This window comes from Talpa occidentalis, unplaced genomic scaffold (assembly GCF_014898055.3).
Source record: "Talpa occidentalis isolate TD23 unplaced genomic scaffold, MPIMG_talOcc4v2.1 talOcc4.10, whole genome shotgun sequence".
NCBI lineage: Eukaryota > Metazoa > Chordata > Mammalia > Eulipotyphla > Talpidae > Talpa > Talpa occidentalis.
Genome location: NW_023600993.1, coordinates 85,204,514 through 85,229,636, shown reverse-complemented (window position 1 = coordinate 85,229,636; position 25,123 = coordinate 85,204,514). Strand labels below are relative to the sequence as shown.

General features: G+C 47.3%; 2 protein-coding genes across 11 annotated transcripts in view; one reads left to right on the top strand and one right to left on the bottom strand.

The window, feature by feature from the left end:
• The window catches only part of CEP250 (centrosomal protein 250), a 40,092-nt gene extending 28,045 nt beyond the window's left edge, over positions 1 to 12,047 (top strand). For 3 of the 5 annotated variants that reach the window (XM_037496237.2, XM_037496222.2, XM_037496229.2), the window contains exons 26-33: positions 875 to 995; positions 2,020 to 2,141; positions 2,539 to 5,151; positions 7,632 to 7,724; positions 7,922 to 8,077; positions 8,790 to 8,891; positions 9,829 to 9,891; positions 11,356 to 12,046. In XM_037496237.2, the coding sequence (XP_037352134.1) occupies positions 875 to 995; positions 2,020 to 2,141; positions 2,539 to 5,151; positions 7,632 to 7,724; positions 7,922 to 8,077; positions 8,790 to 8,891; positions 9,829 to 9,891; positions 11,356 to 11,619 (3,534 nt within the window). In that variant the 3' untranslated portion in view covers positions 11,620 to 12,046. Of the gene's footprint in view, positions 1 to 874; positions 996 to 2,019; positions 2,142 to 2,538; positions 5,152 to 7,631; positions 7,725 to 7,921; positions 8,078 to 8,789; positions 8,892 to 9,828; positions 9,892 to 11,355 lie in introns of all 5 variants that reach the window. The other 2 variants (XM_054696843.1, XM_037496246.2) reach the window with 2 other exon arrangements.
• On the bottom strand, positions 493 to 25,119 carry CUNH20orf173 (chromosome unknown C20orf173 homolog). Of its 6 annotated transcripts, XR_005122428.2 has the most exons (7): positions 17,179 to 17,261; positions 16,677 to 17,045; positions 16,265 to 16,443; positions 16,020 to 16,185; positions 15,823 to 15,874; positions 15,702 to 15,733; positions 13,952 to 15,049 (listed from the first exon to the last, which is right to left on the bottom strand). XR_005122428.2 is itself a non-coding variant. In XM_054696851.1 (6 exons), exons 2-5 carry the CDS (start codon positions 16,986 to 16,988, stop codon positions 15,848 to 15,850), a joined length of 684 nt encoding a protein of 227 aa, XP_054552826.1. In that variant the 5' UTR covers positions 16,989 to 17,045; positions 17,179 to 17,261; the 3' UTR covers positions 493 to 506; positions 15,823 to 15,847. The 6 variants fall into 6 exon arrangements, 5 of the variants coding, with proteins under 5 accessions (XP_054552826.1, XP_037352109.1, XP_037352092.1 ...); XM_054696851.1 differs by lacking the exons at positions 13,952 to 15,049; positions 15,702 to 15,733 and adding an exon at positions 493 to 506; XM_037496212.2 differs by lacking the exon at positions 15,702 to 15,733 and having other exon boundaries at positions 16,050 to 16,185.
• Between the last annotated feature and the right edge of the window lie 4 nt (positions 25,120 to 25,123).

Sequence of the window (25,123 nt, the reverse complement as noted above, 5' to 3'; positions counted from 1 at the left end):
ACTTACTACCTGGCAACTGTGAATAAAACATTTGGCTTTCTGGGCTTTGGTTGTGCTAGTAAAGTAGGGCACTGCAAGCCTACCTGACAGGTTGTTGTGAGGACTAAATAACCAAGGGGCTTAGTGAGCTCCATAAACCTTGTGCAAATGTGTAATATCATTTTGCACCATTTTCCTTTGAGCCATGAATTATTCTTGATGCCAAGACAGCCAAGAAAATCCCAACAAGTTAGGAACCTTTGAAATGTGAGGTTAGCATTTATAGGAACAGTCAAAGCCTGAGACTGAATTAAAAGTCCCATAAGCTCCACCCCCAGTCAACCTATTAATCAATAAAAATCAAATGCTACCTGTGTGCCAGCCACTCTGAACTGGGGAAAAAAGAAGAAATACTTGATCCCTGTCTTCAAGGAAGCTTGTGACATGGCTGAAGAATCAGACTGCATTCTAACATAGAGCGGAACTGATGGAAGTCATTAGATCGATAACAGGTGCAAATGATGCATCTAGGAATAAGGAGGAAGCGACAGTTCATTCTGACTTGGGGAGTGTCAGAAGGAAGGAAGAGGTGACCTGAGATAAGCTTTAAAGTAGGAATTTGGGGAGGGAGGAGGTGATACATCAATAAGATTTTAGCAGGAGTTCTCATTTCAAAAGACAAGCTGGGTCAGAGGGCATTCTAGACTCTAGTCATTTGGAGCAAGGCCTGTCATGACTTCAAGGAGTTCAGAGGTAATAACCCAGCAATCAGGGAATGGGTCAATGATGGCAGATACCTCCACAAAGGCTGAGAGGGAGAAGAGGGATTGAGCCCTGGCTGGGATAGCTTTATGGTAGATGAGGAACTTGGTTTAGCCCTCCCTTTCTTTCCCAGGATGACCTGAGAGATCAGGCCTGGAAGCTGGAACAGCGTCTCATTGACACAGAGGCCAAAAAGAGCCAGGTCCACACCGAGTTACAGGATCTGCAGAGACAACTCTCCCAGAGCCAGGAAGGTGAGAGCCCGAGACAGTCAGAAGATTAGAAGGAAGAGAGGACAGGCTGGAAGCCTAGAAGGGGTAGAAACAACAGTCTTACAGCCACTCCCTACTATGAGAAGATATCTAGAGGCATCATCCAAAGGGGGATGACCTCCTTGAACCATTTTTCTGCATGGCTTGGCCTTTGAGGGTCATCCTGGAAGAAGGGATTAGGAGAAACAGATTTGATGAACTGAGAGAAGTTGCCGGCTAGGCTTCCATTTTCTGTCTACAGGATATTAAAAAACTGTAAATCCAGGGCCAGAACTATGAAAACATAAAATTCTGTATCTTTTGACATTTATCCATATTACTTATTTTTATCATCTCCAACTGTGTTCTCAAAATGATTAATCTTTGTTGGCAGAAGGATTATAGACTGTTTAGAAGATAGGAAGGAGGAGGGGGAGCTTAGAGAGATGTATCCATGCCAGGGGCTGAAAAGGGTGAGGCTGCTTGGAAAGGAAGGTAGAGGGAAGGCTCTTGAGGCCAAGGATCTACTGTAGAAGAAAAGAGGACAATTGGGGGAGTGGGTCTGGGTCTTGAAAACATCCCAGAGGGCTCTCTGTGGTCCATACACATAGAGCTGTGGTCTGGTACATTTTGCAGAAAAGGGGGCCAGCCAACAGAGCAATGTTGGTCTGAAGGAACCTCTGCAAAGCTGTAGAATTTAGACTGAAAAGGACCGTCAGTGTCACCTAGCTCAGCCCTATCTAGCCTCCAGGGCGGAGAATCTCTGTGTGATCAGGACAAAGGATTGTGGGATGATGATCAGATAGTGCTAGAGCTGGGCAGCAGACACAGACATGGGTACCGCAGGGAGCCTAGACAGACAGGAGCAGCTGGCAGATGGGTGATGTCTGTGAAACTCAATGTAATTCTCCCCCTGTTGGCCATATTCCCCTTTGGCTTTGTTCCCCATCCTCCATCTGCCTCTACATCCCCCTTTTCTCCACCCCCAACCATGGATCTTGCTCCACTGCCTTTCCTCTTCCTAAAGAGAAATCCAAATGTGAAGGAAAACAGAACTCCCTGGAATCTGAGCTGATGGAACTGCGTGAAACTGTGGCATCCTTGCAGACTCGTTTACGACAAGCAGAACTGCAGGGAATGGAAGCCCAGGTAAGGTGGCACTGGTTGAAGGGAGGGGGATGCTTTCAGGATTAATCCCTCAGGAGAGCCAGAGCTCTGACCCCCGGGTCCACCTGTAGTCATGCCCCATCCATAGGTCACATGTTGTGCCCAATTTCTCTCAGCAAGTGTACAAGTTCCCCTTTCTTCCCCCACAGCCCTGAAGGCCATTATTAAGGCCCTAGTGAATCTTCCATCAATTACTTTTCTGAGTTGAGGTTGAGAATCTTGAAGGGCCAGAGCCTGGAATGACCCATCTGCACCAGGCTTTCTTCGGGAAAGGCAGAGCTCTGGGATGTGCTAGGATCAGCTTAAGTGGAACGCACTAGTTCATTTTGCTTTGACAATGCTGGTGTTTTCTAAGGGGGTTTTGCCTCTTGTTTTCCAGAATGAGCGAGAGTTACTTCAGACAGTCAAGGAGAACCTGACAGCTCAGGTAGAACATCTGCAAGCATCTGTTGCAGAAGCGAGGGCTCAGGCAAGTGCTGCCGGGGTCCTGGAAGAAGACCTGAAGACGGCTCGCTCAGCCCTGAGATTGAAAAATGAGGAGGTGGAGAATGAGCGTGAGAGAGCACAAGCTCTGCAAGAGCAGGGTGAGCTGAAAGTGGCCCAAGGGAAGGCTTTGCAGGAGAATTTGGCCATCCTGGCCCAGACACTATCAGAAAGAGAAGGGGAGGTGGAGACTTTGCAGGGAAAAATTCAGGAACTAGAGATGCAACAGGAAATGCAAAAGGCTGCTTTGGAAGTGCTGTCCCTGGACTTAAAGAAGAGGAACCAAGAGGTGGATCTGCAACAAGAACAGATTCAGGAGCTGGAGAAGTGCAGGTCTGTTTTAGAGCATCTGCCCATGGCTGTCCAGGAACGAGAGCAGAAGCTAACTGCACAGAGGGAACAGATCAAAGAGCTTGAGAAGGATCGAGAGACACAAAGGAACATCTTAGAGCACCAGCTTCTCGAACTTGAGAAGAAGGCCCAAGTGATTGAGTCCCAGCAAGGACAAATTCAGGACCTAAAGAAGCAGTTGGTTAATCTGGAATGCCTGACCTTGGAACTGGAGGAAAACCATCACAAAATGGAGTGCCAGCAAAAGGCAATTGAGGAGCTGGAGGGCCAGAGGGAAATGCAGAGAGTGGCTCTGACCCACCTTACACTGGACCTGGAGGAAAGGAGCCAGGAGTTGCAGGCACAGAACAGCCAGATCCAAGAGCTGGAGAGCCACAGCACCCTGCTGGCAAGTGAGCTCCAGGAGAAGCAGCAGGAGGTGAAATCTCAGCGGGAACAGATTGAGGAACTACAAAGGCAGAAAGAGCATATGACTCAGGACCTGGAGAGGAGGGACCAGGAGCTGTTGCTGCAGAAGGAGAGGATTCAGGTCCTAGAAGATCAGAGGACCCTGCAAACCAAGATCCTCGAAGAGGACCTGGAACAGATCAAGCTGTCCTTGAGGGACCGTGGTAGGGAGCTGGCCTCTCAGAGGCAGCTGATGCAAGAGCGGGCAGAGGAAGGGAAGGGCCAGAGTAAAGTACAGCGTGGGAGCCTAGAGCACATGAAGCTGATCCTGCGTGATAAGGAGAAGGAGGTGGAATGTCAGCAGGAACATATTCAGGAACTTCAGGAGCACAAGGATCAGCTGGAGCAGCAGCTCCAGGGCCTGCACAGGAAGGTGACTGAGACCAGCCTACTCCTGACCCAGCAAGAGCAGGAGATAGTGATCCTACAGCAGCACCTGCAGGAAGCAAGAGAACAGGGGGAGCTGAAAATGCAGTCACTTCAGGGTGAGCTGGAAGAGGCCCAGAGAGGCCTGGCCCAGAGGGACCAGGAGTTTGAGGCCCTGCAGCACCAACAACAGCAGGCCCAGGAACAGAAGGAGAATGTGAAGGAAAAGGCAAGTACACTGCAGAAAGCTCTGGAACAGGCCCATATGACTCTGCAGGAGCGCCAGGGAGAGCTTGCGGACCACAAGGAGCATGTGCAGAGGCTCCAGGAAGAGCTGACAGTGGAGGGACAGCGGGTGCAGGCCCTGGAGGAGGTGTTGGGTGAACTCAGGACTGAGTGTCGGGAGCAAGAGAAGGCCCTGCTAGCCCTCCAGCAGAAGTGTGCTGAGCAGGCCCAAGAGCATGAAGCCGAGACCAGGGTCCTGCAGGACAGATTGTTGAAGGCAGAAGCAATGTTTAAGGAGCGGGACCAGGAACTGAAGGCCATGAAGGCAAACGGCCTGTCTTCCCAGTTTCAGGAAGAAGCTGCCCGGAGTCAGGCTGAAACTCTACAGGAGGCCCTCAACAAGGCTCAGGCTGCCCTGCAGGAGAAAGAGCAGCATCTCCTTGAGCAGGCAGAGCTGAGCAGCAACCTGGAGGCCAACACTGCCATCTTGCAGGCTGCCCTGGACTCCTGCCAGGCACAGGCCCGGCAGCTAGAGGAGGCCCTGAGGAAGCAGGAAGGTGAGATCCAGAACCAGGATCTCCAACACCAGGAAGCAATACAGCAGCTCCAGCAGGCCCTAGCCCAGAAGGAAGAAGAGCTGAGACATCAGAAGAAACAGGGGCAGATGCTAGAGAATTCTCTGGCAAGGTACCAAGAGAATGTGATCCAAGAGAAGCAGAATCTGGGACAGGAGAGAAAAGAGAAAGAGATGAGAGGCCTTCGTGAGAACCTGAGAGAGCTGCAGCTGACTTTGACCCAAAAGGAAGAAGAGATCCTGGAGCTGAGGAAGGCCCAGCAAAGGAAGACTCTGGAGGATTCCCTTCACCACCACAAAGCCTCCCCAGCAGAGGAGCAGTCTACAAATCTTGATTCTTTAGGGCCCAGGCTGCAGCAGGAGCTAGAACGACTACAGGCAGCCCTGAGGCAGACAGAGGCCAGGGAGATCGAATGGAGGGAGAAGGCCCAGGAATTGGAGCTGTCCCTGGCTCAGAGCAAGGCCAGTGTCAGCGATCTGCAGGAAGTAGCCATGTTCCTACAAACCTCTGTCCTAGAGAGGGACTCAGAACAGCAGAGGCTGCAGGTGAGTCACTCCATGGGTAGTAAGGGCCAGGGGTGGGGTTGGGTGGGCAAAGGGACTGCCTGCCACCCTGGGCTTATGGCACCTAAGGATATAAGAAAGTCCAGATCACAAGCTTCTCTTAAGTGGAGTTCAGGTTACTGTGCTAGTCTGGGCAATACAAAGAGAAGACACCCACTGCCCTCCCCTCTTAGAGCGTAGAGTTTAGTAGATAAGCAATTAGAGTGCAGTGTCTAGTTATAATTAGTGACTCGTTGGCGACTATTAGTGTGCTCTGAGCTTACTACAAAAACACCCAACCTTTTCTGTGATTAAGTCTTAAATGACTTCCTGGCAATAGTGGTGTTTAAGATTAGATCGGAAGGGACTAATGAGGTAACCAAGTACAGGTCAGGAAGGAGCTTTCTTGGGAAAAGGAACAAGGAGCATGGAGAGCATAGGGTTCAGGGTCTCTGAGCCACAGAGGGGAGAGTTAGCAAGAGAAGAGTACAGCAAGGACCCCATCATTCAGGGCTTCTGATGGTAATGACCCAGGTAACCTGTGGGAAGTGGATGAAGGGTTTAGGGAAGGGGAATGACCCAATCAGGTCTACAGTGCAGAAAGATTGCTCAGGCTGCTGTGTGGAGCGGCGGAGGCCAACCAGGAGGCTAGATTAGAAGTGCAGAGAGAGAAGATGACCTGAGATGGTAAGTGTGGATGGAGACACAGGTGGACCTGAAAGGTTCATAGAACTAAGATTGACTAAGAAATAGGGAATGGGACAGATGGGACAGGAAGAAATCAAAGACAAAACCCAGGTTTCTGCTCACCGAGATGAAGAAAAGGAGGCTTAGGGGAATGGGGTGAAAAGGTAAGACTGCTTTGGAAATAGAGGGACACGCCTGTTGGACTAGTAAGGAGAGATGCCCAGTGAGCAGATGGGCAAAATGGTCTGAAGTTAAAGGAGAGACTGAAGACAGAGATTTTGGAGTCCTCAGCAGTTAGGAATAAGTGCGCTCCTCTAGGAAAAATGTCAAAGGAGAAGTGAAACAGACCTTAGGGCACAGCATTTAACCTCAAGACCAGGGGCTGTCTTAGTCATGTCAGTGCCCCCGCGCTGAGCACAGCCCTGCACAGACAGCTAGGATCACCTTGGACATCGTCTCTTGCCAAAAGGAACCCAGCCCATTTTTCCAGGGAAATTGACGCTATATCCTGGTCCTCAACTGATCCCCAGATAAACCGCTTCCTTTTCTCAGACACAACCCTGCAAGGACTTGCCTTCTGGGAACTGGCAAAGCTCTACTCTGGTTAAAGGGCACTATGCAGAGAAGAGGTTTCATTTATGAACTCTGGAGTCAAGTTCCTGAGTTTGAAATATAGTTGTGCAGTTTATTAGCTGTGAGACCCAGGACCTCTCTCAGCTGCAGCCTTCATCTCAGTGGAACCATTTTTATGCTAAGAATTTCACATGCCAGACATTATTATTCTTTCTTCCAAAACAACCCTGAAAAGTAGGAACTGTTATCTTCATTTTATAGTTGAACATTGCAGTTCTAAGAGGTTATGTAACTTGTCCAGAGTCACACAGCTAGTTAGAATTAGTGGTGGATCTAAGCATTTTGACTCTTTCTACTAAGGTCTTCCTCTCTCAGACAACCTTTATCCACACATAAGATCAGTTTCTCCTGGGCCTCCCCTGTGGCGCAGCGGTTGAGCGCTGGGTTGTGATGCTGCCTGCAGCCTCTGCAGCACAGGTTCGATCCCCAGCTGCTCCCCGGCCACCAAAGGAGGGTCCCACATGGCGCGCAGACCTCTCCTGCCGCCCGCTGCTCCCCTCAGCAGTGTACTTCGGTCCTTCTGCCTGCTCTGCTCCCCGCTCTGGCTCTGGTGAATTCTCTCACCCTCCCGCGCTTCTAACTGTACCCAGTGCTTGTATAAATAAATAAATAAACAAATAAACAAATAAATCTTTAAAAAAAAAAAATCAGTTTCTCCTATTGGTCTTTCTGCCCATTAGCATTTATAAAACCTAGGGTACCTAGAAAATATCTAGCACTAGGTCTCCTCACTTATCTACAGGGATTTAACCACTCCCCACCCCAAAATTTGATTTATGCTTCTTGTACCATATAATCATTTTACAAGTGAGGAGACTGGGGCTTGGAGAGGGCTCGTGTCTGACCAAGTCATATTGCCAATAAGGGGTGACATCAGACCCTACTCTGTGTGACGTCAGAGGTCCTGCTCTTTCTGCAGCACCTCAGTGCTGCTGTGGAATAGCACTGGAAGGTCTAAAATGAGACAGGGTTCAGCCCTAGCCTTCCATTCATTGGGTAGATCCCACCTGTAAGTTTCTGCTCTAGAATAGCTAAGAACATCTAGGAAAAGGAAGACTAGAAGCTTATGAAAAAATTAAGCTGGTGTCTGTGGGGATGGAGATAGAGTGAATCTGGATATGAGGTTGTCATTTGTGATATTTTTCTGTATCTTGGTGCTCCAGGATGAACTGGAGCTCACCAGACAGACTCTGGAGAAGGAGCGGCTCCATAGCCCAGGTCAGGCCTGCAGAGCAGAACGGGGGCCCAGAAGAGAGGTGAGTGCATAGCTGGCAGAGGGGATCTGGGGGCTGGTGGGAACAGAGAGCCTAAGGGACAGCTCCAGGGTCCTGTCTCCTTCCCTTGGGAATCAAGCCCTGAAACCTAGACCTGCTCAATTGTTCTATGTTCCCTCTGTCTGTTCCTCACCTGTCTAAGGAGCTACCCAGGTGAAATTCACAGGTCTTTCCCACAGGTCTCAGGAGTGGAGGCTGAGCCTCGTCCTGGGATAGAGGAGCAGCAGGCCTGGGGACAAAGGCTTGAACACCTGCAGCAAGCAGTGGCCTGGCTGGAGATTGACCGGAGCAGGTTGCAACGCCACAATGCCCAGCTGCGGACCACCTTGGAGCAGGTAAGTTACTTCTGCCCTCCTCAGCTCCCTCCTCTGGGATCCAGTGGGCATGTATCACTACTTCTTGTGCATTCCCCCAGTGCAGGGGTTGGCACACTGCAGCCAGAAGGCCACATTTGGCCTGCTACTTGTTTCTCAAAATAAAGTTTGATGGGCCCAGCTGCTCCCCGGCCACCGGAGGAGGGTCCCACATGGCGCGCAGACCTCTCCTGCCGCCCGCTGCTCCCCTCAGCAGTGTGCTTCGGTCTTTCTGCCTGCTCTGCTCCCCGCTCTGGCTCTGGTGAATTCTCTCACCCTCCCGCACTTCTGACTGTACCCAGTGCTTGTATAAATAAATAAATAAATAAATTTTTTTAAAAAAAATAAAGTTTGATGGGAGCACAGCTGTGCCCATTCATTCGTGTGTTGTCTGTGGCGGCTTGCCCACTACAATAGAGGACAGAGATTAAATGACCCACAAAACCTAAAATACTACAGAAAAAACTAACTGACCCTTACTCCAAAGACCCGAGGGCTCCCTACCTCTCCTACCTCAAGAGTCCTTTGCACTCAGGGCTGCCATAGCATTTGCTCTCCTTAACCATAAGTTTTTCTGCCCATGACTGCTGTCCCCTTGCACTCACATCCCCCCACATTGGACTCGCCTGGAAAAAAGTGGCTCTGCCCCAACCCAAGAGCAAAGCCAAGTAATTTCTCATTTGCATCACGGCAGGTGGAGCGAGAACGGAGGAAACTGAAGAGGGATTCCTTGCGTGCATCCCGAACCGGGGCCCTGGAGGTCAGCGAAGCCACCGTGTCTTCACCTACACAGCAGGTTCATCTATTTTCACTGTTAGCAGCCTCAGTAGAGCCCAACCTTAGCCACCAGAAACAGCTTTCTGCAGTACCTATCCCAGCTACCTGCTCAGGAAGACAACCACGTTAGCCAAGCCAGAACCTCTCCTGACCTGCTTTTGCCACCCAGCACAGCTCTGTCTGTCCCTGATTCAGGAAGGATCAGTGGATCCAGGAATCAGTGGATCCAAGAAGCATCACATCAGTGGCTGGGGTTGAGTCACAATTAGTATTCTAAGGAACCCAGAAAAACTTCCATGATATCTAGTTTACCTGCTCGCAGACCAGTGCTTTAGGCTCACCCAAGAGTGGGGCTGACTGACCAGAGTCCCTGACCACTGAGTATTAGCTTTGTGGACCCCTTAGATTCTCCTTGCCCCTCAAAATATTGAATTTACAAGATTAGGGTCTGTGGTATTTCATGGGACAAGAGTCCCTTTTTTGGGTACACTCTTAGCTGAGTCATGCCCATAATAGGTAACACTGTGGCTCAGCAGGAGAGACTGTTTCTGGTGGCTGAGCCTCTTCCAGCTCTTCACCCCTCTTCCTCTAATGAAAGCTGCCCACAGGTACTTTGTCTTACTTCCTCTCTGCATCCTTAGCTCATAGCCCAGGCCTAGCACAAAGCAAGTGTGTGATGTGCCTCTGCAAATGAAAAAGTGCCTCATACTGTCCTAGCTTTTTTGCACATCTGTTATCAAATCTCTGTGGGTGTTGCCATTAGGCTGGTCTGGGCCCTCTGGGGCCTATCGTGGCCCCAAAAGAGTAGTACCCCGTAGAGTTGTAGCTGAGTTCAGGTACTTATGGCCAATAGACATGGGCCTGACCCCCAGATTGTGATGAGCTGGCTGAGGACACGTGCAAAATCCCCAGGTGGGAAGTGCTGTTCCAACAGGAATGGCATTTGTCTTCCACAGGATGGAAGAGGAGGACAGAAGGGCTCCTTGGAGGCCAAGCACATGGGTGAACTGCAGAAAGAGGTACATATTCTAAGTTCCTTTTCTCTCCCTTGCACTTTAGGCAAGAAGGCTAAGTGTCTGCTGTGTGCCTGACCCTTTGTGCACCTCCAGCAGGAGCAAGGAAAATAGTTCCCCCCTTAGAGAACTTAAATCTACTTGGAAACCAAGAAGAATCCAGTCCCAACTCACCATCTCAAATGCTTAGGGTGTGAGTAGGGAAAGCAGAATGCTCCTGGCCCAGTCCTCCAGGTTCCTACTTAGGAAGGGGAAGGAAAAGGAAGAAGGTTGAGGAGCCTACACAACTCTAAAAGGACAGACTAAAGCAAGCAGAAGTGCCCAACCTCCTCTGCCCTCACAGGCACCCTGCAGGCAGGACCGCTGCCAGCACCCCTGGCACCACTGCCAGGTTCCATCCATCCCTCAGAGCTCAGGTCAGGCTGTCACATTCATGGAAACCATATAAAGTAACTGCCTGCCTCTTAGGACTCACCTAAAACATCACCCTGTATTTTGAGACTGAGGATTAATAAGAACTGTGGAATTCGATTTCTGGGTCTGTTTCAGAAATCAGTTGTCATACTGGCAGGACATGACTATACAGTTTGACCTAAGCTATTATTTTGAATTCTGTTCAACTCAAAGTAAGCATCCTCTGAGACAGGGCTCAGACTAGGGTCAGGCAAGAGAGACCCACTCTTGCTTTGCTCTAGTCCCAGGCCTACCCTGAGATCTGGATAACTTCACCTCCTAGTAGTCTCAGTATATTCCTCTGAGAAATGGAAAGGTTAAGCAGTGATTGTCAACCCTGGCTAGACATTCTTACCTCCTGGGGAACTTTGAATAAAATACTGATGCCAGGCCTCACCCCAGAATTCATCAGAATTCATCAGAATACTTTCTAAAAGCTTCCAAAGGGGCACAATGGAACTCTGTCCAATGACTAAAATACTGTGCATCTCGAGCCACACTGTGGCTATACATGGCTGTATATATTATCAAACTCGTCAAATTTTGTGCTTATGATCTAGCATATTATTACAAGTTGGTGAATAGTTTTTTTTTGTTGTTGTTGTTTTAAAGATTTATTTATTTATTTATATAAGCACTGGGTACAGTTAGAAGCACAGGAGGGTAAGAGAATTCACCAGAGCCAGAGCAGGGAGCAGAACAGGCAGACTGACAAAGTTCACTGCTGAGGGGAGCAGCAGGCACAGAAGAGGTCTGTGCGCCATGTGGAACCCAGTGCTCAACCGTTGCGCCAACGGGGAGGCCATTTGTTTTTTATTTTTAAGCTCCCTGTGTGAGTCTCCTGTGCAACAGGGTTGACAATCACTGAATGACTCCGAAGGGCCCTTCCCAAACACTGTAAACCTGATCCTGAGATTGACTCAAATGCTGGTCTGACAAGAGCCACAGCAGAGCAAGAAGAGTGGGGCTACTTCAAGGCCTTCAACTGTTTTCTCCTCTTGTTTTCCCACCCATCAGGTGGCCCTGCTGCGAGCCCAGCTGGCCTTGGAGCGGAAGCAGAAGCAGGACTACATAGCTCGTTCGGTACAGACCAGCCGCGAACTAGCAGGCCTGCACCACAGTCTCTCCCACTCACTTCTTGCTGTGGCCCAGACCCCTGAGGCCACTGTCCTGGAGGCTGAGACCCGGAAACTGGATGAGTCCCTGACTCAAAGTCTGACATCCCCAGGGCCAATCCTGCTGTGCCCCAGCCCCAACCCAGCCCAGGCCACCTCCAGGTAGCAGCCACAACCAGGATACAGGCCAGCCTGGGAGCAGACAGAAAACTGTACAGTGGGTCATAGCCCCTCTATAAACCTGCAGGTTTGCAAAAGGAAAAGGTTTAGTTCTGTCTCCCAATCTGGGCAGCCATGGTCAACTTGCATTCCCAGGAAGAAGGAAGGAAACCTGCAAGGCTGAATAATGGCCCCCAGTCATATGGGAACAAGGCAACTACACTTGCCTGCTATCCTGAAGAGCCAACCAGAGGCGCACCTTGCCCTGGCCCAGGGGCATATACTACCTGTTGTCTAGAATTTATCATCTCAGTTTTTCACTCTCTTTCTCCTTCCCCTTCAGAAATAAACCCTGAGTCTTTGTATTCATTCTCTGCTGCTGCCTCCACTTGTGTAGCTGGGCACATCATGGGCATCTACTAAGGAAGAATTTTCTAAAGATTCCTGTCAGGTGGCATGCATTTATCTGCCTGAAATCTGGTAGAGAAGGGTCATAGAAGACCCAAGACAAAGCCCTTGTTCAAGGGAGCTTGAGCCCAATTGACAAGAACAAACACTCATTGATAAGTCTGTGCTGACTAGAAGAGCCACAGATTCCAGGGACTGAGCAAGGAAGGCATGAGCTGGCCTTGAAGTGTAGAGAGCTGCTGGGAGGGGTTGCTAAGCATACTGGTGAAACTGGTCTCCCTGTGGCAAAGTATGCTGGAGCCAAGGTTGGATGGGAAGGGAGGTTTGAACTCAGGGATAATGAGGAACGATTACATGTTCTTGACTTAAAACATGTTCTGGGACTTAAGAAACAGAAATGACCTTTGGCTAGTCAGCCTCTAGAGTTCAATAGCTGTCTGGCCTCATTTCCCTTCTGCTCAGGGTGAATGCCCTTGAGTGTCCCTCTTGGGCGTATCAGCTGGATACATGTACTAGCTGGTCCCCTATAATCTAACTTATGTGTCAAGCCAGTAAAGAGAATGGACTGTAGCAAAACTTGTCACCTATGGACTGGCCCTGGTGCAGGCAATCAACTGAGCCCACTTCACAGTTTCTTACACCTGTTATTGGCAACCTCCTCAAAGCCTAAGAAAAACAGTTCTTTAAAGCAGGGCATGACCTTTCTCTGGCCCTCCAACCATAATCTGGAATTTCCTCTTCCCTAAGCCTAGGAATGGAGCTCAGAATGTGGCGGTTTGAGAGCAGCACCCTGCTCACCCCAACCTACTTTCTCCGGGCTCAGGCCCCTGGTTTCCCACTGCACTACCCAGCATATGTAGAAAGGGGGCTGTTCACAACTGCTTCATGCTGGAACTTTGTTCCAAAACTCAGGCTGCAGCAGATGCTTAGTAAAATGTTAAATTTTTTTGGTAAACATTTTCAACAGGCAGAATCTGACTAGCTGGTCCTTGCTTCCAGTCAGATTCCCTGGGGCGCAACAGCCTCACCTGGCCTTCTCTGTGCAAGGAGTTCTAAGGAACAGATTTAAAGACTTTTGGTTCCTTACTTTTTTTGGCCTTCCAACTTTGGTTCTCTAGCTTAGAGGCTGACAGAGGGACCCTGGTTTGTTCCTTGGAGTTTCTTCTCAGTACCATTATCTATAAATCATGAGCCAAGGCCATAAGCCCTATGTACTCTGGGATAGAGGAGGTGAATTTCCTGTAAATAAGTGTTTTAGAGGCTGCCAAATAAGGTCTTCAGGAATCAACTACTCTCTATTTGCTCTTTCCTCCCCATTCAAACCTCAAGAGCTCCCATCCCACTCTAGACCTTAGACTAGGCTCTCCCTCCCCCACTAGATATTCAAGTCAGGCTTGACTTCACATCAAGTGTAAACAGATCTTCCTCTCACACTAGGTTGTGGGTAATTTTCTGTTCCAACTTTCTAAAGTATAATATCCTTCACCAATAATAAGATCATCTGTATGGCAGGTTCTACCTGTGATGGTGCCACTTGTTCTCATCCACTTCTAACTGGCACGGGGAAGCATGAAGGAAAGAGTATAGATTCTGGGGCCTCCCCGGTGGCGCAGCGGTTGAGCGCTGGGTTGCGAAGCTGCGCGCGGCCTCTGCAGCGCCGGTTCGATCCCCGGCTGCTCCCCGGCCACCGGAGGAGGGTCCCACATGGCGCGCAGACCTCTCCTGCCGCCCGCTGCTCCCCTCAGCAGTGTACTTCGGTCCTTCTGCCTGCTCTGCTCCCCGCTCTGGTGAATTCTCTCGCCCTCCCGCGCTTCTGACTGTACCCAGTGCATGTATAAACAAAACAAGCAAAGAAACCAGCAAACAAATAAATAAAGCATGCCTCTATAAAAAAAAAAAAAAAAAAAGAGTATAGATTCTCCCAGCGGGACCCAACCTTGCAAAGGGCATCAGGGCAGAGCTTCCTTTATTTCATGTTAACATGCAGCAGGGCATAACCAGAGCAGTGAATCCAGAGGGCAGGAAATGCCCCTGACCATCCTGCCAGTTCTCTAGGATATACTTCACAGCGTGATTGATAACCAGATCTGGGAGGGAAGAAAGGTGGTCAGAGCTGAGTGCCAAGGTCTCCTTTCATGAAACTTTACCCCTCCTGCAACCTTCTTTTTCCTTGTCTGCTGATACAGTCAAGACGTCCTGAGAGCAGAAAGGGGCAAGAGGGGCCTGGTTCTGGTGGGTACAGCACCCTGTTCTCTCAACAAGTCTCTGTCCTTAGCAAGTTAAAGCAGCAATCACCACACCACAACCTAATACCTTTGCTCATCTGCTTCCCCACGTGGGGTAGAAAGCAGTAACTTGAAGGCAGAAAGGCTGCCATTTCCGTGACCGAGAGCAGCCATCAAAAGAGACAACCTAGGGCCTCCCTGGTGTCATAGGGGTTAAGTCTCACCACTATCAGCTATCACACTATCACCACTACAGTCTGGGTTCCCTGAGTTCAATCCCTGGCCAGGGAGCTAACCCAATGGCACAGACCTCTCCTGTCTTGCCTGCTGCTCTCCTCAGCAGTATATTCAGTATTTTAGTATGAAATTCAGTGGTCTCAGTATATTTAGAATGTTGTACACCATCTGTATAATTCAGAAAATCAGGCAGAGAAAGGAATGAATCTACTGCCAGGGATTTGGAAAGCAAGTGTAATCCTTCCTCCCCTGATACTGTATAAGAGAAATCAATGCAGGATTTTATTCAACGTCAAATTCCACACAATTTCCTCTTGTCCTTTACCCCTGAAACCTCACAGTTCTACAATCCCAAGATCCCCTGTGTTCAGCCCCAAGGACTAGGACTTGTGTGAACTCCACAGGCCAGGTGCAGGCGTTGAACTTCCCCACACACTCTTAATTGACAGAATTCGCAGTTGTGTTGTGCAAAGTCAGAATCACCATGAAGTTATTGGTCTGATTATCATTCTCCTGTAAATGGAACCACTTTCCTTGCTTTCCTGATCCAAATTCAAAGCCGGCATCCTGGTAGATGAGAGAGATACATGTATCAGCAGGTTGAATCCTATCTTCCCACTTCCCTCATCCTTCACTGAGTAGGAAAGGTTGCCTCCTGGAGCTAGGAGGAGAATGGAGCTCATCTTTTCCAGAGGAGATACTCTAAACAGGAGGAGACAGACAGTCTCACAAAAGAACCTGAAGCCCAGAAAAAAGCATCAACAAGATGCTCCCCATTACATTGGCGGGAGAGAGAGGATTCCCTGGGGTACAAGAAAAGGACACTCCTGGCAGAAGGAGCAGTGTGGAAGAAGGCATGAAACATCTGGTGTATTTAGGGAATGCCAAGAAACCCATAGACCCAGGGAAAGAAGAGGCAAGTCAAGGCGGGGGGTGGGGGGGGAAGGAAGAGAAGCGGGACCCAGATCATGCAGACCAGGCAGAAATTTTCAGACTCTTATGCTGAAGGCATAAGAGAGAGAAGTAGTCTGTATGTTTTTTTTTTTTTTAATAGACATTTGAGTGGCAATTTTGAGAAAACAGAGTTGGATTGCCAGGATATGGGAACATCCAGGCAAGACAGAGTTTTAAGTGCCTAAGGAATAAGAATCTTTCTTAACCTACTCATAGGTGTGCAAGGCACAGAGTAGAGGCACAAACACCAGGGATGAATACTGACCCCAGTTATCCAGGCTGTCACTCTGGTTGTACCTGAGAAAATGAGGCTGATCATTAGGATGTGGGGAAGAAGGGGGAAGGGCCAGCCCATGAACACATCTTACTTCCTCCCATCTACTTACCTGGTCTTTGCTATCCTCCATCCCACTAGGGCATTAGACCATCTTCCAAAATCTAGAATTGGGAGGTGGGGGAGATTTAGCAATCCCTGAGGCCTGGGATCCTGCAGGTGCCCCCTGCAGAGGGTCATCCCCATCTTCCCCTGCAGTGACCTCCCCTCTTCCCCATACTGAAAATGTCTGGGTTCCCAGACCATCACCTCCTCACTCAGAGTGTTCGAAGTCCATACCAGACCAGAAAGCTTTAGCAGCAGCAGCACCAGCTGTCTCCAGGAACCCTGACCCCTGACACCCTTGTGGTAGATGAAACGGCCTCCGGTTTGGTTCCCAACCATCACAAGGTCCTGAATAGGGGTTTGGTTCCTACTGGAAAGGAGAACAGAAACTAACCAAACTCCGGGACAGGCACAACCTTCTTTCTCCCTGCCCTCTCTTCAGCACCCACCTGAAGACTCTGGTGTGATGGTTAATATTTTTGCCAATGTTGGAGGCCCACAGAATCTTCGAGTTTCCTACCAATGCACAAGTCCCACAGTAGAGATCAAAATGGCTCATTGAGGGTCTGGGAATCTCCTTGAAGAACTTCTTCCATACTTTGCCAAGCTCTCTTGCTGAGTTCATGTCCTGGAAACAGCAGAAGGGAGGAGATTTAGGACTGAGCCCCAGGTATTAGCTTCAAGGGGAAGAAAGCAGAACTGGGTGGGCAAGACCTCCATCCAAGGGTCAGAAGTCAAGGCTGTGAAGATGGGAGGCACATGAATCCAGGGTCTAGGACAGGGGTTTGGGCCAGAAAGTAGGTGATGGTTCAGGCCTGGGAAGAACAGGGGATGGTGCTGGGACCATTGTTGACCACTGACCAACCACCAAGGCATGGAGCCAGGAATCTTGGACTCTTTTGCCCTCATCAGGATCCCCATCATCTTCTCGTAGCATGCATCAAACCAGTTCCATTCTCTCACTGCGTGGTGGCAGAGTGAGTAGTTGAGAGTCCCAGTTGGGTAGTGGCATTTCCTGAATTTGATCCAAGGACAGTTGCCATGCCATGGTACTAAGTCCAATGATTTTTCTTGGGGTGCCAATTCAGGTTCTAGATCCAAGTAGGGGGCCATCAGCCACAAGATGATCACACAAAGGACCCATGTGACAAAAATCTGCCAAAAGTTCTTCATGTCTGGCCCAGGTAACGGCTACTGTGGCAGGCGGCAGACTGGCTTCTCTACCTGAAACTGAGAAGGATGAGAAACTGAGGCCACAGGCAACCCTTCAAGCTCCTGTCCTGTTGGCCTCCATGGTTCCCCACCCTTCCACATATACCTCCTCCTAACCCCTCATCTTTTGTCTCCCTATCCATTTGCTCACCTCCAAAAAGAACTCTAGCTGGATTTGGGATGGAAGGTGTGAGGGCAGAGAGATAACATATAGTGTATCCCATATTCTCCCTGCAGGAGGAAGAGTCTGCTGTGCCACCCATTTATATTATAGGTCTCATCACAAAGTACACATTGTGATCTTCCTCCTTTAGTCTGCCTGGCAAAATCACCGCCCTCTCCTGTAATGTACAAGCTGCCTACACTGAATGGAGGATCCACCAGGACAAGGACTGAACTTGCTGGTCTTCTTTGCCTCTACAACCCTAAGACTTAGAATCATTTAATAAATATTTATAGGCCTCCCCGGTGGTGCAGCTGTTTGAGTGCAGTGCTGTGAAACTGTCTGCAGTCTCTGCAGCGTGGGTTTGATTCCCGGCCAGCCAGGGAGAGTCCCACAAGGCGTGGCAGACCTCTCCTGTCTGGCCCGCTGTCTCTGGTGAATCCTCTCACCCTTCCGTGCCCCTGGCCTGTACCCCAGCTCTTGTACAAATAAACAAATCTTAAAATAAATAAATATTTATGGGGTGAATGAACAGGACTAGGAGAAAACATTAAGTACTAGTGATGCCCCCTCTCCAATTGTGTGACTTCTGTGCAAACCTATCTTCTGTCCTCTAGACCGCACCTCCAACAGCCTATTGGGCTCCCCTTTCCATGTCTCAGAGACCTCTCACACTGAACAAGCCCAAGACTGAAATCATGACTTTCCTTTCACCAATCCCTTCCCAAGAGACTTCCCTCTCTCAAGAAGTGGTCCCACCATTCACCAGTTCCTGAAGCCAGAAACGCATATGTTAAGCATGATTTCTCTCTCGCCTATGCTTTCCAAGTTCATTTGCATCTTACCTCCAAATCACTTTCTTTTTCTCTTCTACCACCCCCTCATTCACATTTGCAGTCAATTCCACTCCTACATCAAACAACCCCTAAGCTACTTTCTTTACAGATTTGTTGCGTTTAGTCATTTTATGTAAATGGAATCATACAGTATATCATTTCATGCATCTGACTTTTCTTAGCATCATGTTCTTGAAACTTATATTGTTAATACATATACGTGTACCAGCACAGTCTGCACTACTTAATGTCCTGAGAAATGTGTCATTAGATGATTCTGTCACTGTGCTGTCACATACAGTGTAATTCCACAAGCCTAGGTGGACAGCTTACTACACACCTAGGCTCTACATGCACTGTTGTATATGTGGTGGTTGTGATGTCACGGTAGTTACTGTTAAGGAGTGTTCCTATATGTGGAGATGTCACATTTTAATTATCTATTCATCATCTGATGGCTATCTGGATTGTTTCATTTTTTGGTTATTATGAGTAACACTGCTGTGGACAGGTGTTTACAAATCTTTATGGGGACATGCATTTTCATATCTCCTCATTTCATTTCTATTTCATATCTCTTGGATAATGAGAATTTGCTGGTTTATATGGTAAATTTATAATTAACTTTAAAAAGAAAACTTTTCAAAGTATTTTGCAACATAGTAGCAACACCATTTTATTTTTTTTAAAGATTTATTTATTTATGCATACAAGAACTGGGGTACAGGCCAGAGATGCAGGATGTGAAAGGATTCACCAGAGACAGAGTGGGGAGCAGAACAGGCAGAATGACTGAAATACACTGCTAAGGGGAGCAGAGGGCGAGACAAGAGAGGTCTGTTGCGCCATGTGGGTCACCTTCCTGGCCGGGGATCGAACTCATGCTGCAGAGGCTGTGGACAGCTTCACAGTGCTGTGTTTAACCCCTTGTGCCACCAGAGGCTCAGTAGCACTATTTTATACTACCATCAGCAAAGATATAAAAAGTACAATTTGGGCCTCCTAGGTGGCACAGGGGTTAAAGTCTCAGCGCTATGAAGCTATTGCTAGCCACTGCAGCATGAGTTCAATCCCCTGCCATGGAACTGACCTACCTGGCGCAGCAGACCTCTCCTGTCTTGCCCCCTGCTCCCCGCAGCAATATATTTCAGCATATCTGCCTGTTCTGCTCCTCACTCTGTCTCTGGTGAACCCTCTTACTCCCCACACATCTGGCCTACACCCCACTTCTTGTATGCATAAATAAATAAATCTTTTTTTAAAGTGCAATTTTTCTATGTCCTCATCAATACTTGTTTTTGTCTGTATAGTTTTTATCATAATGTTCCATTATTTCAAGTTCACAAGAATCTAATCTGGTTAATGATGGTGTCTGCTGGTTCTTGCTCATGGTGTACTGTTTCCTGATATATCCTGATGTGCACATCTTTAGCAGGGTTTGATCCCTGAGAATGCCATGTGGTTTAAATAGAAGTGTGTTCCCTCAGAATAGTTTCATGTTTACTGCTACCAGGTACCCTCAAGTTTATGCTAATTTCTCCACTTTGGAGCTTCTAGGCTCAAAAGAGAGTGTAAAGCCAAACCCCACATTTATGTGAGGACAGGCCTGTGATTATAATGTCTGAGCAATGTTTTATTTCTATTTTTGTCTTCCATCAAAGACACCAGTGGAGACAATTTCAAGCATTCTTTCTCTTTTTTATTTTTTTAAAGATTTATTTATTTTTATACAAGAATTGGGGTACAGGCTAGAGATGTGGGGGGTGAGAGGATTCACCAGAGACAGAATAGGAAACAGAACAGGCAGATGGACCTAAGTACACTGGTGAGGGGAGCAGCAGGCAGGACAGAAGAGGTCTGTCCGCCATGTGGGTTTCTCCCTGGCCAGCTATCGAACTCTTGCTGCAGTGGCTGCGGATTGCTTCATAGATTGCATCTTAACCCCTGCGCCACCAGGGAGGCCCTCGTTCTCTTTTTCACAAGTGGATTTTTCCTAGCCTACCCTTTCCCGAGAGGTAAACTCTAGCAAGATCCCTATCTTTCCACTGAGGCCTCAAGGTTGATCATCTCTTCTCCAAGATAGGCATTAATATCTAATACCCAAAGAAGACTGCCCCCCATCTATTTTGACAGTGATATTAAAGTAAGGACAAATAGTCATAGGGGTTCAGACTATACTGATTAAAAAATACTTAATGAGGGCCTCCCTGGTGGTACAAGAGGTTAAGTCTCAGCACTATGAATCTATCGGCAGCCATTGCAGCATGAGTTCGATCCCTGGCCAGGGAGCTAACCCACACGGAGAGCAGTCACTCTCCAGTCTCGCCTGCTGCTTCCCTCAGTAGTGTATTTCAGTAGATCTGTCTGTTCTGCTCCCTACTCTGTCCTGTTCTGCTCCCTACTCTGTCTCTGGTGAATCCTCTCACTCTCCTCCCCACACCTCTAGCCTACACACCAGTTCTGGTATAATAAATAAATAGAAATAAATCTTAAAAAAAAAACTTTATGAAACAATTTTCTTCCCATCTAAGTGACTCTAAGTCACGTCCTTTCAAAGTCTTCCTACACTGGGCCTCCCCTGATGGCACAGCGGTTGAGCGCTGGGCTACGAAGCTGCCCGCAGCCTCTGCAGCGCCAGTTCGATCCCCAGCCACCGGTGAGGGTCCCACATGGCATGACAGACCTCTCCTGCCGTGCCTGCTGCTCCCCTCAGCAGTGTATTTCATCACTCTGCCTGTTCTGTTCCCCACTCTAGCTCTGGTGAATTCTCTCACCCTCCTGCGCTTCTGACTGTACCCAGTACTTGTATAAATAAATAAATCTTTAAAAAAAAACAAAAAACTAAAAACAAAGTCTTCCTACACTAATATAACATCTTACCAAGTCACAGCTCCTAATACATATTACTCTCCAATGCAAAGGTCATTTACATCAAAGTTTTGTGAACAGTAAATGTCTATGTTTATTATGAATTATTATATGCTTGAAAAAAAGAAAAGAAAATCCAAGGCTGTTGATTTCTGACATACTACCATGTTATTCACCTCACCTTGTCCCATCCTCAGAGTCCCCAGATCAGCTAAGAAATTTACTGCTTTTTTCAATTTCTTTACTTTTAGTCCTTGGGATTTTCAGGCTAAACAGAGAATGTTTACTTTTCTCATGCGTTAGCTATATGTTCAAAGGGATATTTGTGGGCCTCCCTAGTGGCGCAAGGGTTAAGACGCAACCTGTGAAGCTATCTGCAGCCACTGCAGCACGAGTTCGATTCCCAGCCAGCCAAGGAGCAACCCACGTGGCACAGCAGACCTCTCCTGACTTGCCCGCTGCTCCCCTCAGCAGTGTACTTCAGTCAATTTGCCCGTTCTGTTCCCCACTCTATGTCTGGTATTCACCTCTCCCCCCCTATACCTCTGGCCTGTACCCCAGCTCTTGTGTATGTATAAATAAATCTTTAAAAAAAAACACACACACACACAAAGGGATATTTGTTATTCAAGATGTTTTTCAAGATGTTTTATAGCAGGAAGTTTTCCAGAACAAAGTCTGCATATTGCTAGAACTAGATTCTTTCTAATTAATTTTCCCACTGGTCATTGTTTTATGACACTTGTCATTATTTAAATAACATTCTACAAATATTGAAAGAAGGTTCTTCCTTAGGTGGATTGCACCATAGTGTAAATAAAAAGCATTTGCCTAAGACTGTTTTCTTAGCCAACTGCTTTTCAAACATGAGATCACCTAGAGGCCCTAATAAAAACACAGAATGCTGAATTTCATCACCAGAGCTTCTGATTCAGTTTTTCTGGAATTTGCATTTCTAACAAGACCCCAGGAGTTGCCAATACTGCTAGTCCAGGGACCACCTTTGAGAATCATTGCTTCAGCCTAACATATCCAGTCAGCAAAGTATTTTACAGAGAAATGCTGATTCCTTTATTAAACTAGAAGCTCATGTTCTAATTATATTTTTGCTTTCTAAAGAGGGCTTAAAACGTTTTCCTCCCACAGCCTGTAATCGCTTCCTAACTGATATCTCTGCTTTTATTCTGTCCATTGCTCTTCTATTCTTCACCCAGCAACCCAGGAATTAATTTCCTGTTTGAACCCTTAAAATGGGATCCCATTAAACTTAGAATAAAATACAAAATCATCACTCTCCTCTTTGCAACAATGGTATGGGAAAACCAGATAACGACATGCAGAAGCAAAAACTTAGGCCACTACTTCACACTACACACAAAAATTAATTTAAAATGTATTAAAACCCCTAAATCATATATAGTGGTACAAACCAACAATACTTGAATAAAAAATAATACAATGTTTAAAATAAATTAAAGATTTGGAAACAAGACCTAAAGCCATAAAATACACAGAAGAAGACATATACCCCACATTGACTTCAATGATGTCTTTGGGGACTGAACTTTCAGAGAAACAAAACCAGAAATAAACAAATAGGACTGCATCAGACTAAAAAGCTTCTGTACATGAAAGAAATTATCATTAAAGGAAAAGACATCCCGCTAAAAGGAAGGAAACATTTGTACAACATAACCACAACATAGTCATCTGAGAATACATGCTTCTTGCACTTGGTGGTGGCAGCTAATGTGTGACTCTGGAGTCAGAAAAATCAGTCCTTGAACTCCATCAACTATCCCTGAAAACTTGGGCAAAATCAATTCACCTCTTAAACTCCTCATCTATAAAATGGGATTTGAAATAGCACCTACCTCCAATAGCTGCCGTGACAGAATGGATTACAGATGGCAAAATGTCAATTTTCACTTAATATGAATTTGTCATCTCCCGGGGCACTGACCTAGTCTGCAGTGATACAGTCAAATGCATCAAGAAGGTTGGATCGGGCCTCCCCGGTGGCGCAGTGGTTGAGCGCTGGGTTGCGAAGCTGCCCGCAGCCTCTGCAGCGCCGGTTTGATCCCCGGCTGCTCCCTGGCCACCGGAGGAGGGTCCCACATGGCGCGCAGACCTCTCCTGCCGCCCGCTGCTCCCCTCAGCAGTGTGCTTCGGTCCTTCTGCCTGCTCTGCTCCCCGCTCTGGCTCTGGTGAATTCTCTCACCCTCCTGTGCTTCTGACTGTACCCAGTGCTTGTATAAATAAATAAATAAATCTTAAAAAAAAAATTTAAAAAAAAAAAAAAAAGAAGGTTGGATCATCAATAAACATAGGACCTAAAATGGTGGTTCCCTCAGGAAAATGGTGCAGAAAATTGAAATCAGCCAACATGCAAAATACAGTTGCTACTCATGCATCAAAACGAAGATGAAGAGATGAGCTATGGGGACCAGGTATTGTGGTTCCTGCACAAAAACTCTAGCTGGTGGAGCCTGGGCCTACATCACCACTTTGCCAGCACAGTCAAGTCTGCCATCAGGAAAACGAAGGAATTGAAAGACCAGTAGAAATGCCACAATTTGAAACACATAATAAATGGATTAATTTATGTAACAATTACTTTGATTTGTAATTTTATTAATTAGATGTTCTGATATACATTGCATTAATTTTACTTCTCAAAAAAAAGACTAGAGAGTTTAAAAATCCTTATTTTTACTGGAAAAATATGAGATGGGTTATAATTCAGTATTTTTTTCAGTAGTCAAATGATTTACGATATAAGAATATAAGCCATAGAGGCAGAAATGTATCTTAGTTTCTTTTAAATTTGTTCTTGCACGTTCAATTTCTTTGAGATACACTGGTTCAAATTAAGCAAACTTATTTTTAAATCACAGTTAATATTTTACAAATGTTTCAAAAGGTAGGATGATATATGCTGTCTCTTAATTCTGTCTAACCACACATTGTATTAGAATTCCTGAACAAATTCTCCAACTATATCATTCTCCATTTTTCTTTTTCTTTTTTTTTTTTTTTAAAGATTTATTTATTTATGCTTACAAGAGCTGGGGCACAGGCCAGAGATGCAGGGGGTGAGAGGATTCACCAGAGACATCGCGGAGAACAGAACAGGTAGATTGACTGAAACACACTGCTGAGGGGAGCAGCGGACTGAGACAGAAGAGGTCTGCTGTGCGATATGGGTTTCTCCCTGGCTGGCTGGGGATCGAACTCGTGTTGCAGAAACTGCTGGCAGCTTCATAGTGCGGTGCGTAGCCCCTTGTGCCACCAAGGAGGCCCTCATTCTCCATTTTTCAGTTTGCACACAATTATTCATAGGATTGTATTATTCAAGTTGATACAATCACACTAGTAAAAAATGAAGTTTCCTGAAGGAAAAAACAAATATATGTTAGGCATTTCCTTCTCCCTGTCCTCAGCTGAGGGCATAAGAGGAGTTCTGGAACTCCCAATATTCTCCTGAGTCTGACACACAAAGCACCCAGCTCCGGTGTCCGTCCTCCACTTTCTGGAAGCCTTCTCCTCTAGACTTTGCAGTCTCCTGAGACACCTCCTGTCAAAGTTCTGGTCCTATATCATTGAAATGATCTGAATCATGTACTTCCATCAACTGTGGTCAGGAGAAGCACCAAAATGCTGTTTGAATAAAGTCAATCCCAAAGGCACTCTATGGTCCAGAAAAAGTGAGTAGGAATCAGACCTTGTCATTAATTGGATGTGATCTGGAGTGAGTTACTTAGCTTGTCTGGATCATAGTTTCTTTTTTCGGAAATGGAGATAAAATCCACACTTACTTTCTAGGCCAAGATTCTCCAACTTTAACTGCAGGGAGTTTACCCGGGAGCCACTCCTAGTCTTTGGTTGTGCAGGTCTGAAGTGTAGCCTTTTTGCATTTCTAACCGGTTCCCAAGAGATAATGCTGGTGCTGACTGGCAACATTCTGAAAATGACTGCTCTAGGTTTTTACAAGTTGTTCCAAGAGTGGTGACATGAAATTCGGTGCAGTTACAGGCACAAGGGAAGTGAAGGCAGCTGTTACTGTTTCCACCCCGCAGAGCCCTCCTCTCGGCAAGGCGGTCCGCACAAGACCACAGTGATCCAGGGACTCCCTTCCAGGCCGCGTCTGGAACCTGTGGCCCGGGAGAGTGGGTGCAGTAGCTCCCGCAGCCAGGTCAGCCTCAGGTAGAATGCTAGAGGGGGTGGAG

Coding starts and splice junctions, on each gene's coding strand:
- CUNH20orf173 (XM_037496195.2), bottom strand. CDS start 16,988: ATGAAGAACTTTTGGCAGATTTTTGTCACATGGGTCCTTTGTGTGATC. Junction 16,444..16,676: donor GCTCCATGCCTTGGTGGTTG/GTCAGTGGTCAA, acceptor TGCTGTTTCCAG/GACATGAACTCAGCAAGAGA. Junction 16,186..16,264: donor CATCACACCAGAGTCTTCAG/GTGGGTGCTGAA, acceptor TCTCCTTTCCAG/TAGGAACCAAACCCCTATTC.